Raw genomic sequence first — 18,232 nt, forward strand, 5'->3', positions numbered from 1 at the left:
AACTAATTGAGAGCAGGAAAGAGTGAGTATATTTGGACAGCTGGGAATAGCAAAGGCTGGGGGAGGTAAAATATAGAACAGAAGCTGGAAGAATTGCATACAATTTTACACAGGTTGCCCACTTCCTTTAAAAGGAGCATATGGCAATTTTGTTGAAGGCTCCATGTAAGAGTACAATTAATAGTTATGGAATATCAATTAGGATCCTCAGTTGTGAAGTAAATTAGCTTGTTGTAAGTGACCTTAAAAGTCATTCTGTCCCCCACATGCACCTTGTGAGTTGCTGCAATGTGTCTGGTAGTTTGCGTAAAAACTACAAGACATGTTGCAACAACTCACAAGGTTTCCTGACAGCAGTTCTCCAACTCATAATCCACAAACTCCAAGTTGTAGAAGGACAAGGGCAACAGGTGCATGAGAACACCTACTGGGAGTTCCCATCCAGTTAAAATACCAGTCTGACTTAGAAATATCGTTCTGGTGCCTCACTTGTTGAGGATTGAAGAATTGGAACTCCCAAGGCACCATCATTCTTGATGTGTCTGAACACACAACTGCAATAGTTCCAGAGGACTTCTCACCATTATCCTCTCAAGGGTAGTTAATAATATTTGACCTTGCCAATGATGCCCACATCCCACAATAAAAGTATTCAAGGTTGAGATTGATTGGCACTTGAACCCCGAGGAAATGAAGAGATCTGAGGATCTGATGGGAAAACAGAGTTGAAGTCAAGGATCTGTCATGATTCAATTGACTTGGAGAGCAGACTCCAGCAGCGGATTGTCTACTCCAGCTTCTTTATTCATTATGTGGTTCTGTTCTCACCTATTTGTCCATTGTATCTGAAATACCAATGTCCATGTTACACCAACAATCCCAGCTCTAACTAACCCAAGTTGACCAAATTTTTCTTCTTGATTCAGACTGAAGGGACATTTAGAAAATGAATTTAAGGTTTGGAAACAATTGTATTTCTTTATTGGAGAAGGAGTTTATCTCAAAAATATTACCATTGAATATATACTGAGGATTTTTTTTGTTTTAATACAATTCATTATTTGTTCTGGGAACTGTAATTAGTAAACCGGGTTAAATTATTTCACAAGTTTTATAATTTCAGCATTCAAAACTAGCAGCAGAAGTGGTTTGACCTAAACATGATGGAAAAGGGAAGAAATCACTCACTTGGTCTTTCAACACAAAATAAGTAACAGAATACCAACACTGACATCTTCAAGTGAAAACATTCAGCCAGCTTTCTAAAGCAGAAAACCTTTAGAGGACTTACTACAGTTAGTGAGAGGATGAACTGAATGCATGGTCATAACCAGACGGAATAAGTGGTGCAGACTGAAAGCACTGCATAACTTTTAAGCTTCCTTCAGTATTTAGCAACCTTCCAGTTTTTTTTAAGAAAAAAAGGAAGCTTTGAAATAACCGTTGGCCAAAGTTACATCTTCAAAAATGAACATTCAGATACTGGGAAAGTACAGCTACAGTAATTTCATACTTGGAATCCCTGAAAAAAGCATAACCATCTGTTGGGAACCTCACAAGAAAACTCGAATTGATTTTGTTATCATAGAATCTGTTACACTTGATAACCAGACAGAAGCAGGCATGATTTATCCTGAGGAATTAATATTGCTTTTACAGGTCAACTGTTAGAGGAGTTCTGATGAAGGATCCAAGACCCGAAAGGTAACTGTTTCTCTTTTCATAGATGCTGACCTGCTGAGTGCTTTCAGCATGTCCTGTACTTGTTAGAAGAGCTTTGTGGGAAAGTGGAGTTGGATGGATTAACATTTTCAGTATGATGCTGCAGTCATGCAATCTTAATGTCAAATCTTGGCTCTGTTGGAATTTATGAGAAGGCTTCACAAAACACTGCCTCAATCTCAGTTTTGGAAGGTCTGAGAGAGGAGGCAAGATAGATTTAAGAGAACAAACCAGATACAAGGGATCTCAGTTCTGAGGACAAAGTAAAGAAGCTAGAGATGTTACCCTTGAAAAGGAGTTTGATGGACGTGCCTAAAAAACATGAAGAACTTTATAGTGAAAATTAGGGAGAAAATGTTTCTCATGGCAGAAGGACCGGTAACCAGAAGGCACTGATTTAAGCTGGTTAGTAAAAGAATCAGAGATGATATGAGGAAATGTGTTGTGAGCAAGAATGCACAGCCTCAAAGGACTGTGAAAGTAGATCTCTCACAAAAGTTGGATAAAGGAAAGAAAAATTACAGGCTAAGAGAAAAGATCAGAGGAATTACATTAATTGGATTGCTCAAAAAAAACTGGGATCATGGGAAGAATCATCTCCTTCTGTGCTGCATTATTTCTATGTCCCCATTTGTTGCCCAATTAAGCCATTTCCTATTCTTGTCCACAAATCATGGGTGAAAGATATTCAACGACCATTTCAAAGCAAATTCAAATGATCCAAGCTGCTTCCAGGGAAGTTTTTAAACACATTTCTTTTCCTGAAAAACAAGAATTCGTAGCAGGAGAAGGTGGAATATTTGAGCCTGGAGAACTCTTGACCCCCAACTTCAGTTTCCCACTCAGAATCCAAAATTATGAGACTAGAATGAATCCCTGCCATATCCATATAAAATAAGCTTTGCTGGAATGTATATTTGTTGTGAATTATTCCTTCAGTGTTTCCATTATTTATCTTCTATTGCTTCCATTAATCTAATTTCTCAGTTGACCTTAGCCAGTTCAACTCAGGACTGATATTTTTGATCAGAAGAAAATGAGGATGAAGAGAAAGCCGCACCCATTCCTTTCCAGAATGAGATGTTTAAAAATGGACTATACTTTAAATTGACGCTTGTGTGTGTCAAATTTATTCAATGCGTATTGATTCTTAAGAATTACAAATCTGACTTTTGCCACAACAATGAGGCAAAAAAATTAGAATTCAGATAAGGAAATTCTGATAAAGGATTGTTGATTTTATAAACATGTTACTTTTAATGAGATTCAAACATTGCTAATACTATACTATCCATAATATGCTATCCATTCTATGGACTGCATTGGTTCAAGAAGGCAGTTCACCACCAACCTCTCAAGAGCACTTAGAGCTGGGAAATAAATGTTGGCCTTGCCAGTGACACCCAGATCCTGAAAATGAAATAAAGCAATTCATTTTTCACTCAAAGTGTGTACATTATAGACATTATATAAATACCCTGGCATATACTTTCTTTACAGCACAGAAGGAAAAGAACTTGATCTTCCTCCTTGTCGTGGTAACTGCTGAGTACAGCATCATGATTTATTAAGCAAGTTATTTTTATAGCAAACGTCCATTGATTTTCTCTTGCAGAGAGAAAGATAAACTTTCTTGAATCTTTCTACGTGACAGGAGCTGAGAGTTGAGGAGACACTGATAGCCGATTCCTCTTTAAAGATTTCAAAAAGTGCAATCTGACCTGATCAGGTAACCTAATTTCATACTAGGGTACAGTACAGTGGTTTTCTTTCTGTCTCACAAGATCTCAATAGGGCTATTCAGTTACAGGGCTCCCAAACACCTAAGAAAATATCAAAGATAATTTGGTAGCCTTGAGTTGATCTGAAAACCTTCTTCTTCTTTCCCCTTTCAAAATTTTGAAGGAAATACTTAGTCACTCCATGATATACACATCTAATAGAGTTGTTGCTTCACAGCTCCAGTAACCCAAGTTCTGCCCTGACCTCTGGTGCTTTTTGTATTAGTTCTCCCTGTGACCGTGTGGTTTCCCCCCAAGTGTTCTGTTTTCCTCCCATATCCCAAAAATGCCTCGGTTGGTAGGTTAACTGGCCACTGTACAGTGACTCTATTGTGCAGGTAAGTAAGTGGGTGAATCTAGAGGGATTTTTGTGGAAAGTGGGGAGAATAAAATAGGATTGGTGTAGTATTAGTGTAAATGGGTGCTTGATAGTCAGCATGGAGTCAACAGGCTGAAGGACCTGTTTCTGTGCTGTATGACTCTATGATAACTCCACACTGACTCTATCTGCTGGTCCAACCTGCTGTTCTTCAGTGTTGAAAATATTATGCAACAGAAGCATTCATCCTTTAGCTTAAATAAGCGTGAATAAGTGAATGTCATTTGTAGATGTTGCAATAAATCTTTCCCCACCACTGCTTCATAGAGACAGCGGAACTAAAACTATATAAATGTCTGAAGGCTCTTGACAAGGCGATTTGGAGAGGATGTTTCCTTTTGCAGGAGCATCTAGAACTGGGGTTCTAAAAATAAAGGGTGGCTGATCTGACTGTAAACTCAGCTCAACATTCCTGTCCACCTGCTTTAACCTTTCACCCCCTTGATAATGTAATTCAGACAGCGATAAGACAAACAAAAAAAATTCATTAGGTTCCTCAAAGGGCAATGGAAGTGGAACTGTTGATAATGTTAAGCAAGACTTGGATAGACTCCTGATAACCAGTGGGGTGAAAAGTTACAGCAGGTCTTCAGGAATGTAGAGCTGAGGTTTCAGTCAGATCAGTATGATCTTACTGAATGGCAGAGCAAACTCAAAGGTCTAATGGCCTACTCCTGCTTCTAATTCCTATGTTCCTATGATCATACCCAGTGATTTTCCATCTCTAAAACTTAGTGCAGACCAAGTTTCAATGTGGTGGAACATGTATCTCTTTAAAAAACAAATGACTGGTATCATGAATAGTCATTTTAACAGTGAAGAGGGAGAATTTCCTCAAAGTTCTTGCAATCACTTGTCCAAAGATTGCCAGACACTCCAAGGAAATTTGGTAAATGGCCTTTTACACCATTTGCAACTCTGGTGGTTGTGAAGTTACAGTAGGGTAATCAGGAGAATTGATCTCCATCTCTAGGAAATTAGAAGTGAATGGCTCTATGAGGGTACTGAATATCAGAAAGAATTAATGGCTGTAACTCTGCGATAGTTTCTTACAAACGAGAAAGAAGATTCAGGCATTAGGAGATGTGTACTGACAGTGACAATGACAACAGGAAGAAACTTGTATGTAGATAATAATGCATAATTCACATTATCAACTGAATTTATGCCATTTTGACTGAAAGAGAGTATTTCAAGTGAGCCAACAGTAAACAGAAGGAAAGTAACATGCCCTTCATTATCTAGGTGTATTCACCACCAATTTAAGTAATGTAGAAGTAAAAATTTATCTGTGAACAGAAGTTGAAAGTGACTAGGTGTTAAGTACAACCCACCTCATTCCTGATTTGAGCCTTTTAGGGAGATTAATTTTGTAGCAGTTGCTGCCAAGTGCCCTGAGTCCCCTGAATTACTGAGACAAGAATTAGCTCTGGGTTCAGATCCTGTTCATTAGACAGTGAACCCAATGTGTGTGTGTGGTGTGTGTGGTGTGTGTGTGTGTGTGTGTGTGTGTGGTGTGTGTGTGTGTGGTGTGTGTGTGTGTGGTGTGTGGTGTGTGTGTGTGTGTAACAGAGGGGAAGATGGACTATGTACATTCCTGTACAAGAGGAGGAGAAGGGAGAAATTTGCAAAGAAAAGCATTCCATGGCTTATATATACAGGACAGGTTAGTCAGCCAAACTGGTCAATTGGTGGTGTTTATTCTCCATATGAGTTTCCTCCCACTCCATCTGCCTCATTTCAAGCCCTTAGCATATATTTCCATTCCCTTTTGTAGTCATCCCTGGTATCTTTTTAAATACAACTATGCAATTTGCCTCAACCACATTCTGTGGTGGTAAATCCCACAGCAACTATAGTCTAAGTAAAGACATTTCTCTTTATTTCTCCAGTGGATTTCTTAGTAGGTATCTTCTGGTGGCATTGTGGTTTAGTTTACTAGAATGGCATCCAGAAGCTTGCACGATTGTCTCCCACACAGGTTGGATCACACACAGCAACTGGGAAGCTTAAATTCAGTAAATAAAAGTGGGAAAAATTATGATGAGAATGATGAAATTTCCATAAAAGCAGCTGGTTCACTATTGTCTTTCAAGAAAAGAAGTCTGTCATTGTTACTGCTTGAGGCTGCATGTGACTCTTAACAGTCTGCTCAGTTTAGAGGTCTTTAAGCTTGGATGATAAACATTGGCTCTGACAGCAATATTCACATCCCACGAAAAAATAAATTAAAAATTGATCCCTAGTCTTGGATTCCTCTAACAGTTGGAAATCTTTTCTCCACATCTAACATCCAAACTATTCTTAACTTTCAAAGTCTCTGACAGGTCTTCCATAAGTCTTCCCTTTTCTAAAGTAAAAAGTACCAAACTGCGTAATTTATTTCTGTTGCCATTATATCTCAGTTCAGATAATATCTGTGTAAACTTGTTTTTTTGCCTTCTTCAGTGCTGCTATGTCTAAGTTATCACTTTAGAGGGGCAAAATGGTTATGTTGCATTCGAGTTTAACACAACTTTACTTTTTTGAAATAAATCCCAATCATTTTTAGTATATATACGACTTTGCTGGGCTATATCTGTTGAGTTGAATCCCCAAATTCCATTGTTCTTCTACCCCATTCAATGTACTTTTCTCTGAGATGTAGGTGATAGTTCTGTTTTTCCTACCTGAATCAATCACCTCATATTTATCCACAATGAAGTCAATTTGCCACAAATGTCAAATCTGAAAATGTTCTAATGTCACTTTGTATCATTTGTAAGTTAGTATCAGCTGAGATGTTTGGTGTAATCTGCAAATTTTGATAGCTGTTCCTGAGCCCAAATCATTAAAGTAAATTATAAATAACAATGGTTTGATCATGGTCATTATGGAGAGGCAATTTCTGCCTTCCTCCACTCTTGAGATTTTGATCTTTTCTGTATTTTTGTTAGCGAGTTTGATTCCTCATGCCACAATCTAAAATGTTATTTCTTTGTGCACTGGAGCAACTCAACATTATGAAAGCATTTTCTTCTGTCCTAGTGAAATACTCTCCCTTTCCTCTGTCAACCACTGGCCTCACTGTGATGGATTACATGCCACCCTCATTCAGAAGTATATCATAGTTTCTTTATTGTTCGTGGTCAAAACCCTGGAACTTCCTATGTAGCATCACCATGGGTTCACCTTCACCACACAAGCGGCAACACTCAAAGAAAGTATCGGATCATTGCCTTCCCTAAAGCAACTGCAGGTGGACAATAAACACTGATTTGTGATCAATGTATGTATTCTGTATATGTATGGGGGGAAAAAAAACACATGCGGGGTAGCTTTGGAACAAGGCCCACTAATAATTAGGATGAAGTTATCCAAAATAAATTTGCATTGTCAACAGACCAAGTTGATGGCCTAAGCAATGGATTTCTTTTTTTAAATGTTTTCAAGAGCACTCCTATTCACCCCAATGAATCTCTTTGGTAATTTAATGAAAACATTGATCTCCATCTCACCTTTATCTTTATTACTTCAAAGTCAATCTCCATTTCACCCTTTCATATATACAGCTTAATGGATGCATTGTGCATCTAGCTGTTATTCTCAAATTAAACAGCAGATGTAACAAGGGTAACACAAAAATCATGGGGACTTTAAACTAGATGTTGACCGTACAAACCAAACTAGCAGTAATGGTGTGGAAGAAAATTCATTGAGAGTATAAGAGATCATTTTCTGGATTAATATGTTGAGGAACCAACAAGGGAACAGACTGTTTTATATCTAATATTGTGCAATGAGAAAGAGTTAATTAATAATCTCGATTTCATTGGGCATTTTGGGAAGACTGATCATAACTGGGTATAAAATGTTTTGGACATTTGCAAGAGGTGTTGTAGGAATTCAGCTTGGAAGCTGGAAAAGAAAACATGATGATGTGCAGAATTTCCTGTGTTAGATCAGTTGACCATGGACTCCAAATTATAACAGTTATCCACAAATCCATCAAGGGAGATCTTCGGCATGACCAAATATTCATTCTATTGTTCACGTATTCATCGCCTGTGAAATTAATTCTTTTTTGTGTAAAAGTGAAGACTAATTCAGCTTTTGATATCTTGAAAGAATCTAAATGCTTATCTCTCAATTTGACGGTACATCATAATGGAAATAAAACTGGTTCATGGGACTAGTATAATTCATAATTCTGCTCGATGGGAAGTTAGCTTGTGTTGTGACTGGGCATTATCTGTCCACTTGCATCTATCATGTTCCTCTGACAGACAAAACTGTATCTCTATATACTTACTTTTATACAAACAGAAAATGATGAGTCTGATTTTTTTGGCCTCTGTTCAGCAGAAAATGAGTGATAGTTTTCTGTGAATAGTGGGATTTGGGAACAACTGTCCTTCCTTCTTCTTCTAAAATTATATGTTTTACTTTGTAAAGAAAAACTTACACATGGTTCACTGTGAAACAAAGTTCCAGGCAGGGGCATACACAGGGATTTAAATTTGACTGTTTTTGGAGGAGGACATCAAACTCAAACAGAAATATTCACAGGTTCTTAATATTCTTAATTATTATTATTATTGTAGGGGCCAATACCCCTGCCCTGATAACATATTTCCAGTTAATACCTTGCTGGCCATATGCAGTGTGATCTTCTAGGCCATACATTTGTACTGGAGGGTTAGATATGGAGGAGTGGGCTAGGGGATCGGGGGTCTTTGGGTGACTGTAAGCAGTTGCCTTTCCTCAAAGATCCTTCATGTGGGTTATATCTGTGTTGAGTGTATTCTGCAGCCCATCCTGATGTAATGTTCAGATGAGCAACACTCGGTTGTGAGCAACTCACTAACCTGTCAGGGAATCAGAGGATGATGTAGTGAAGAGTGAGGCCATTAAGCTCTTTGTGCTTGTACCACTCTTTGTTCAATCCACCCATGTATTCCCATTGAACCTCCATTACTACTGTTTACCCTCAACCCTGGAACACTTCCCATTCAAATATTTTGTTGTGGCAGGTAAAATTTGCCCCACAAATGTGGCAGACAATGACCATCCAACCACCTATCCTTGACATTCAATGACATTATCATCACTGAGTCCCTCACCACTGCAGTTAACTTACCATCAACAGTCTGGAGGTCATTGTTGACTGGTAAGTTAACTGGACTGGCCACATAAGTACTGTGACTATAATAGCAAGTCAGAAGCCACATTTCTGTAGCAAGTAACTCATCTTCCCACACTTCAGGGCCTTCCCACCATCTACAAGGCACAAGTCAGAAATATCACAGAATACCCTCCACTTGCCTGGATGAGTGCAGCTGCAACAGCACCTAAGAAGCTTAACACCATCCAGGACACAGCAACCTGCTTATCTGGCACTCTTCCACTACCCCGACACCTCAACTACCAGTGCACCATGACAAAGGTGTGTACCATTTACAAAACACACTGCAGTTACTTGTCAAGGTTACTCCAACAGCACCTCACAAATCTATGGAATCTATGACCAAGGACAAGGGCTTCAGATGCATGGGAACACCACTACTGGCAGGTTCCCTTCCAAGTCACACACCATACTGACTGATTCATATATTGCTATTCCTGCATCATCATTGGTTCTAAATTCAGGGAGTCCCTCCCCAGGAACACTGTGGGAGTACCCTCACTAGAAGGACTGCAATGGTAAAAGAAGGCAGCCCATCATCATCTTTACAAGGGCAATTAGAGAGGGGCAATAAATATTGTAATGCAGGAAATGCATTAGTCAATATATACACAGCAGCTTTGTGCAGAAAGTACTGTGGTAATGACTGGACAATCTGTGGTGATGAAACTGCTTCACCAGAACAGGAGAGAACACGGCCCTGCTCTTCCTCAAAACTTTACTATGGGAGCTTTTCCACTCACCTTAGAGGGTGTACGGGCTTTCAGTTTGACATCTGATTTAAAAGCCAGGGCCACTTAACACAGCAGGATCTGAACATTCACGAGTTTAGAATTTTGTGTTCAAATCTCTTGAGTGGGTCTTGAGCTGCAATTTAGTGACTTGCCGGCCGAGCTACAGCTGATATTCACTGTGAGTTTAGGGGGGTGGGGGTGGGGTGGAGGTTGCTCTTAATAAAGCAGTTCTTTTTATTTCCCCTTTGCTGTAAAGTGATCTCCTGTAAAGGGATTTTACGCATTCAACCGCGCGACTCTGTGTAAATAAACTCGGAAATGCGAAGTTGCAGTACACTGTCTTAAAAGTCCAAGTTGAAAATTTCCTGCCTCGAGTCCGGATACAACTACCAGTTGGGCAAATAAATTCTAACCGGTTTATTTTGACAAGTTGCAATGGCACGAAGAACGACGATGCTTGATTCCCCTGCAAATCGAAAGCTGGCCGTCACTGCACACTCTGTTAGTGCCAGGGACCAGCTATGGTACACTGTAATACATCCGCACACGCATTCACAGAGTTTTGCAAAAAAAACTGCAGTTCCCCATTTTCGAGTTTGACCACTTATTTCCCCCTATTAGCAGAGGCGGGAATGAAAAAGAATTTTTTTTAATAAAAAAACTAGAGTTTACAGAAATGCTGGTAAATCGTTTGAGATTTCTGGAAGATGCTTACACTTGCAAATGGCAAAATATAACCCAGGATTTCCAAACTTTTCAAGAGAATACATCCGATGATTTTGTTTCCACCGAAACATAGTAATCATTCATGGTTCAACCGGATTTAAAGAAACATTTAAAAAACAAAACAAAAAAAACTGCTGGAGGAACTCAGCGGGTCAGGAAGCGGGTCGACCCGAAACGTCGACCATCCTTTTGCCTCCACAGACGGTTGCCTGACCCGCTGAGTTCCTCCAGCAGTTTGGTTCATTTTGCTCCGGACTCCACCTGCAGTTTCTTGGGTCTCCTCTTAAAGAAACATATATTCATTGCGGGTGTATAAACGTCTTTTAAAGAAGTGCTAACATTAGTGATAGGTCCCACCGACATGTAACAACAGAAGTGCAACAAATGTAAACTTCACACACTCAGGCTGATCCCACATAAACCCTACCTTTTTGACAAGGTAACCCTCTCGGATGACTTTTGCCTCCACCTCCATGCTGAGCTCTTGTACTAATGGCTTTCGGTCCGGGAATGGATTGTAGTCACTGCTGGTTTTCACGGTTCCTCACTGTCACATCGTATCATGACGCCCAGAAAAGAAACCGTTTCCGCATGCAAAGCCCGTGAATCTCCAAGGCACGCCGCCTGATGAGGTTCAGTCTGTTCGTCAATTGGGTGAGATGATGAAGGAAGTATTGGGGAACATCCCTTCACTGCTGCAGGGATGGAGATAAGTTCTGGATCTTCACGTGACTGGAAATCTGTCTTCTGCTGGTACTGCCATCTATGTATTATGCAAGAGCCATTTTAACGTGTTGCATTTTTTTAAAAAAAGGGAGATTCGCCCTTGTGAAACGGCTTTCCTCTCAGTTTTTTTTTCTGGCCACCGAAGTGTGTTTTTGCTATAGAGGCACAGTCGCTAGAAAGGTGGCAGCCAATATGTAAGATCCCACAAATATAAACCTGGTACTGGCCAGATTGTTATTGTGATGCTGATTGAAGGGTGAATATTAGACGCAGACAGTATCAAAACCTCCCTGCTCTGGGTTGGAATGGTTACAATGCCCATTTCTCGACCAAGAAAGACCCTCAGATTAAAGATTCACCCGTTCTCCAATTGGAAGTTCTACCTGGATTTTGTGCTCAAGTGTTTGGGCATGACATTGAAGTCCCGGACCTCTGACCCTAGAGCTGGGGAAGCCACAGCTGCCTTATAGTGGGAAAAGATGAAAAGAATTGCACAAAGCCACGCCACTGACAGCGCTGCTCTGTGCCACTGAGACTGTATTGAAGCAGTTGATTAGTGTGTAACCATTCTCAACTGCATACACTTCTGATGAAAGTTCCCCGCTTAGATTGGGAGGAGTTGCCCTAGTTTCCTTCATGAGTTTGGTTTCCTCCTCTTTAAATTGGCTGCGAAATAAATCGATATTATTAGTCTTTTTTTTTTTGCTATGAGGTCAAATACATCACTTGCCCCAAGCCCAAACCGCTAGTTGATGAAGACTTCTCACAGATGGATAGGGTAGTTAAGAAAGCTTATGGGATGTTAGCTTTCATAGGTCGGGGGATCGAGTTAAAGAGCAGCGAGGTAATGATGCAGCTCTACAAAACTCTGGTTAGACCACACTTAGAGTACTGTGTCCAGTTCTGGTCACCTCATTATAGGAAGGACGTGGAAGCATTGGAGAGGGTGCAGAGGAGATTTACCAGGATGCTGCCTGGTTTGAAGAGTAAGGATTATGAGGACAGACTAAGGGAGCTAGGGTTTTACTCTTTGGAGAGAAGGAGGATGAGGGGAGACATGATAGAGGTGTACAAAATATTAAGAGGAATAGATAGAGTAGACAGCCAGCGCCTCTTTCCCAGGGTACCAATGCTCAATACAAGAGGGCATGGCTTTAAAGTAATGGGTGGGAAGTTCAAGGGAGATATCAGAGGGAGGTTTTTCACCCAGAGAGTGGTTGGTGCATGGAATGCGCTGGGGTAGTGGTGGAGGCAGGTACACTGGTCAAGTTCAATAGATTGTTAGATAAGCATATGGAGGAATTTAAAATAGGGGGATATGTGGGAGGAAGAGGTTAGATAGTCTTAAGCGAGGTTTAAAGGTTGGCACAACATGGTGGGCTGAAGGGCTTGTATTGTGCTGTATTGTTCTGTGGTTCTATGGTTCTAATAGACACTTTGTATCTGGAATTGGTCTCCGGTCCTCATTACTGACGAAGGATCATCGACCTGAAACGTTAACTCTGCTTCACATTCCACGGAAGCTGCCTGACCTGCTGAGTTTTTCCAGAATTTTCTGATTTTATTTCAGAATTCCAATATCTGCAGATTTTTAAACATTTTTTTTGCATTGGAAATATGTTTGATGTCGTGGAATAAAAACAGAAACTGCTGAAAACAATCAGCAAGTCAGGCATCAACTGCCCAAATGAAAAAAACAGTTAATGTTTCAGATCTGATAGCCCTTGTCATGTTTCATGTCTTATTGGTTTGGCTGTCTAAATCAATTTTTGGAATATAGCAATAAGGGGACAAACATTTGTTTTTGAACCCATCCAAGAAATTCCTTGGTTGAGATCATCTGACATCACGAAGGCTGCCGTCAAGGGGTAAAATAAAAATTCTCATGTTAAGATGCATGTAAGGCTCTTGTTCACAGCACTGGAGGCCATGGATGATCCACACTCACTTCATCCATTTGCCTTCCTCCAACTGATAATTACTTGGGGCCACTGTAAGTGAAGTGGGTGCCCTGGGTTTATTCTGAGGACACACCAGGGACCAACATCTTGCCTACAATGTGGTTATGAGGATCAGAGACTAATTTCAGATATTGAAAAGTCTGCATCAAACAACAATTTGGGCATGGGGCAAGGCATATATCTGACTTCACATCAAAAACTGATGGTTCAACTAACTATTTACTTAGAAAGCTGTTAATTTAAAGAGCAAATGTAACGTGTGAAGGAAGCCAGGACAACTCCTCTCAACCTAAGCAGGTATTTTCATCAGAAATGCACGGAGTTGAGAATGGTTACACATAAACTAACTGCTCAGTTCCAGTGGCACAGAGCAGTGTTATCAGTGGTGTGACTGACTGTGGAATGGCCAAATCATGATCACCCTGTCATGGTATAGTGTTGTCCATCTGAGTAGGCATTTACACACCCAAATACTGACTTATTCTGCTGTTTACTGTGCTCATTCCACCAGATAAATTTTGTGGTAATAACATTGTACAGGAGTACATGAAAATAACATAAGTGCATGAAAATCAAAACACTGCAGATGGTAAAATACAAAATAAATGCTGGAAATAATCAGCAGATCAGGCAGTAGATTCTGCTGAAGGGCCCTCAGCCTAAACATTAAATGTTTTTCTTTCCTTGGTTGCTGCCTGATCTGCCAAGCATTTTCTCGTTTTATCTTACATTTCCTGTGCTGTCTGTTTGTGAAAAATTGGCACCCCAAACAGGACATCTGTTCCCTTGTTTTCACCCAGGAAAGGGAATGAAATAAGATTCAATTTTATCACCAATATATCCTGAATATATCCTTCAAGCTTTACATCACCCATGTTCTATTAATTCCAGGAGCATTTATTCATCCATACGCCATGCTTTTGTAACCCTGGATTCTTCTCAGTATATGAAATCATATTTCCTTTAATAACACACTCTCATTTTTTTGTAAGAAGTCTGGATGCCACCCTATCAAATGCTTGCTAAAATTCCAGAGTCAAAGCAGAAAGCTGCCCATCACTATTATCTTTGACTATGATTTCCCCCCAATTTTTTTAGTTAAAACACACAAAGACACACATATTATAAACTCATGTTGAGTGTCCCTCATTAGCCACCTACCTGTCTTAAGTCATTATTTCATCTTAGCCGTCAGGGACTTATCCTATCATTTATGCTTCCTATTCAGGAGAACATGTTGAGTCCAGATCAGTCTCATTAGTTTCCTTGAGTGAAAAATCTAGCAGAAACTTCTTGAAGTTATGGATAATGAATGAAACCCTATATATTTTGATAAATGCTATATAAATTTAAATATAAATCATATTTATATTAGCAAGGTTGAGGCATTGTATCATCAGTTATATTTAGAATTTATTGGATATGTTATGGAGAAACATGCATTCAAGCCAATTGGTCCATGAGTTCCCTGCAATTCCATCTCAGCCTTCAACATATAGTTATATTTCCCTTTATGTCATGTACTCATCTGGTCTGTTCCTAAAAGCATCTGAGCCATTTGCCTTGGTAGTAAGTTCTAACCACTCTCTGATTAAAGAAAATTATACTTAATTCCCTTTTGGATTGATTAGTAACTGCCTAGTATCTACAGCTCCAACTTTTGAATTTTCTAACAAGTGGTATTTTTCTCTGTATATTCATCCCATCTAATTTATTCATTATTTAAATATCTCCCGTAGTGTTCTCTCTTCCATAAAAAAAATCTATTCAACCTTTCCTGAGAAGTGCAATTTCTCAGTTCCGGTATGACTCGTGAACATTTTGTTTTTCCCAGGCACAGTGGTGCAGCTGGCAGAGCTGTTGCCTCGCAGCTCCGGAGAACCGGGTTCAGTCTGACCTCCTGGGCTGTCTATGTCAAGTTTGCAGATTCTCCCTGTGATCTTGTGGGGTTCCTGCAGGTTCATTTGGTTTCCTCCCCATCTCAAAGCAGTGCCAGCTGACAGGTTAACTGGCTGCTGTAAGTTATCCCCTGTATAGTGGGTGGCAAGAGAACCAAGAGGAATAAGTTACAGTAAAATAAGTGGTGGAATAGGATTGAAGGAAGCACTCTGAGACCTGGCTTGGATTTGATAGGCCAAATGGTGAGCTCCTATGGTGTTAGAGAATGTGGGAACTGCCCATTATTTCTAAGGCAGGACTGATTAAATCCCTGCACAAATTTCATGCATCTTCGAGAAGCAAAGGACTGCAGATGCTAGAATCCAGATGAAAAACACGATGATGCTGGAGGAACTCAGCAGGCCAGGCAGCAAGCATCTGTGGAGAAAAGCAGGCGGTCAACGCTTTGGGTCAGGACCCTTCCTCAGGACTCAGGTAGTCATTGCTTCAGGTCCTGACCCGAAGCATTAACCCCCTGCTTTTCTCCACGGGTGCTGCCTGGCCTGGTGAGTTCCTCCAGCATCATAGTGTTTTTCATCTTTCATGCATCTTCACTGCTTTTGAATTATGATCCCCAGAAGTAAATTTTGAGGCTATATTAGCATTTTTAATTACAATGATTTGTTCATCTATATCTCTATGCTCCTCCAGCCCATTTAGTAGCTTACTCTCCAAGACTTGGGCAATGTACCAATGTTTCCTACAAAAGTGCATTTTTCAATGGTAAAATTAATTTGATTCTTAACAACCAAGTCTTTGTTTTCTAAAGTCTTCTTCAGTTACAGTGCATTTTACTCAGGGTAAGCTATATCCCCCAAAATGGAGATCACCTGAAGTTATTTATATTAGGTTACTTATTTTTAAGCCCTAATCCAAGATGTGTGTTGTGAATAACAGTGATTCCAATACTATTCGCTGTGTAATACATCTTTCTCCATCAGGTGGAAAAACATTTTTTCCTTGGTTTCTAGTTTCAGAATTTTAGCCATTCTACCATCCATATAGTAATTTCTACCCTGACTGTACGTGCCCTAACCTTTGTCATGAGACTACTATGTGTTAACTTCTTGGCTTTCTGAAAGTCCAAGTATATGGCCTATGATAAAACATCAGTTATAGAAGTGTTCTTTCTTTCTTTTTCAATCTTTTTATTAGTTTTCAAATTAATACAGATTGATATATAGCATCAATATTTATACATGTAATACAAAGAGATCAGGATAACAATCATAGCATAGATAATCATAAAGAACAATAAAACATAAAAAAAATCTGTAGATCCAATGATCTCTTAGTAAATGAATATAATATTAAAGAAAGGAAAGAAAAAGATTTATTATATAAATTGAAAAAAACCCAAATCAATATAAAGAAATTATAAACAATATAAACTAAACAAAAAAAACAAACAACACAAAAAAGAAAAAAAACTGGGCTAAAATTTCTCAGTAGAAACAGAGCAATATTACGTCGTCAAGTCTGTTCCTCCCAAGTTGGAAAGTTATTGAAAGGGGATTCTACATCATGTGAAAATATTGAATAAATGGACTCCAAATATCTTCAAATTTAAGCGAAGGATCAACAGTACCACTCCTAATTTTTTCCAAGTTTAAACATGATATAGTTTGAGAAAACCATTGAAAAGTAGTAGGGGGTATTGGATCCTTCCATTTAAGCAAAATGGATCGTTTGGCCATTAATGAGTGGTCTTTTGCAAATGATTTAGGATGTTCGTTGAGAAATATGTAAAATCCAATATTTGAATTCACTTTAATTCACATTATCAAATATTTGAATCTTTGGCACTGTGTTCTTAACAGTGTGGAGGAACAGAGGGATCTTGTGCTCCAAGTCCATAGATCCCTCAAAGTTGCTGTGCAAGTTGATAGGGTTGTTAAGAAGGCATATGGCGTGTTGGCCTTCATTGGTCAGGGGATTGAGTTCAAGAGCCATGAGGTAATGTTGCAGCTCTATGAGACCTTGGTTAGACCACACTTAGAATATTGTGTTCAGTTCTGGTCACCTCACTATAGAAAGGATGTGGAAGCTTTAGAAAGGGTGCAGAGGAGATTTGCCAGGATGCCACCAGATTGGAGAGCATGTCTTATGAGGATAGGTTGAGCAAGCTAGGGCTTTTCCCTTTGGAGCAAAGGAGGATGAGAGGTGACCCGATAGAAGTGTACAAGATGATAAGAGGCATAGATCAAGTGGACAGCCAGAGACTTTTTTCCCAGGGTGGAAATGGCTAACATGAGGGGGCATAATTTTAAGGTGATTGGAGGAAGGTACAGGGGGATATCCGAGGCATGTTTTTTTACCAGAGAGTGGTGGGTGCATGGAACACACTGCCAGGGGTGCTGGTAGAGGCAGATACATTAGAGTCATATAAGAAACTCTTAGATAGGCACATGGATAATAGAAAAACGGAAGGGTATATGGGAGGGAATGGTTAGATTGATCTTAGAGTAAGTTAAAAGGTCAACACAACATCATGGGCCAAAGGGCCTGTACTGTGCTGTAATATTCTATGTTCTAAATTACTATTTTGTAAAATTTCATAATTCAGATAGCTGGTAATTGAAGTTATTTGTACAAATCTTACTTTGAGCCTTTGGTCATGAACTGTACTCTCTGTTGCTGATTAATGTAACCACTTGGTCAGCCATACACTGAGAAACTTGTGAAATTTGTAAGATACATTTAGAACAGACCACCTTATTAAGTATATATTTTATTAATGTAATTCTATTCACAATAAAAATATAATTTTATATTTATTAATTTATTGTAAACAGTTATTCTAATAATTAGTCACTGCCAGCGTTTCCAATAATACAGGTTTAATGTTGAAATATAGCCTGAAATAAATATTCTTATTAACATTTCCCTTAAGGTACGGATTCATTCCATGTACAAGCTGGAGGAACAGCACCTCATTTTCCATCTTTGAACCTTGTAGCCTAACGGCATGAACATTGAATTCTCACACTTTAAGTAATCCCCACAAATCCCCCCACATCCACCCCCAACCTTCTTTTCTTCCCTTGCCTAGCCTATCTCTCTTTCTTCTACCCTCTTTTTTCCTGCTTACCTTTGACCCA

General features: G+C 39.4%; 1 protein-coding gene across 3 annotated transcripts in view; it reads right to left on the reverse strand.

The window, feature by feature from the left end:
- Nucleotides 1-11,252, reverse strand: part of plek (pleckstrin) — a 40,064-nt gene extending 28,812 nt beyond the window's left edge. For 2 of the 3 annotated variants that reach the window (XM_052011700.1, XM_052011701.1), the window contains exon 1: nucleotides 10,934-11,252. In XM_052011700.1, coding sequence (XP_051867660.1) covers nucleotides 10,934-10,981 — 48 coding nt within the window. In that variant the 5' untranslated portion in view covers nucleotides 10,982-11,252. The remainder of the gene's footprint in view (nucleotides 1-10,933) is intronic. The other variant, XM_052011699.1, reaches the window with a different exon arrangement.
- Between the last annotated feature and the right edge of the window lie 6,980 nt (nucleotides 11,253-18,232).

Source organism: Pristis pectinata, chromosome 3 (genome assembly GCF_009764475.1).
Source record: "Pristis pectinata isolate sPriPec2 chromosome 3, sPriPec2.1.pri, whole genome shotgun sequence".
Classification (NCBI taxonomy): Eukaryota; Metazoa; Chordata; class Chondrichthyes; order Rhinopristiformes; family Pristidae; genus Pristis; species Pristis pectinata.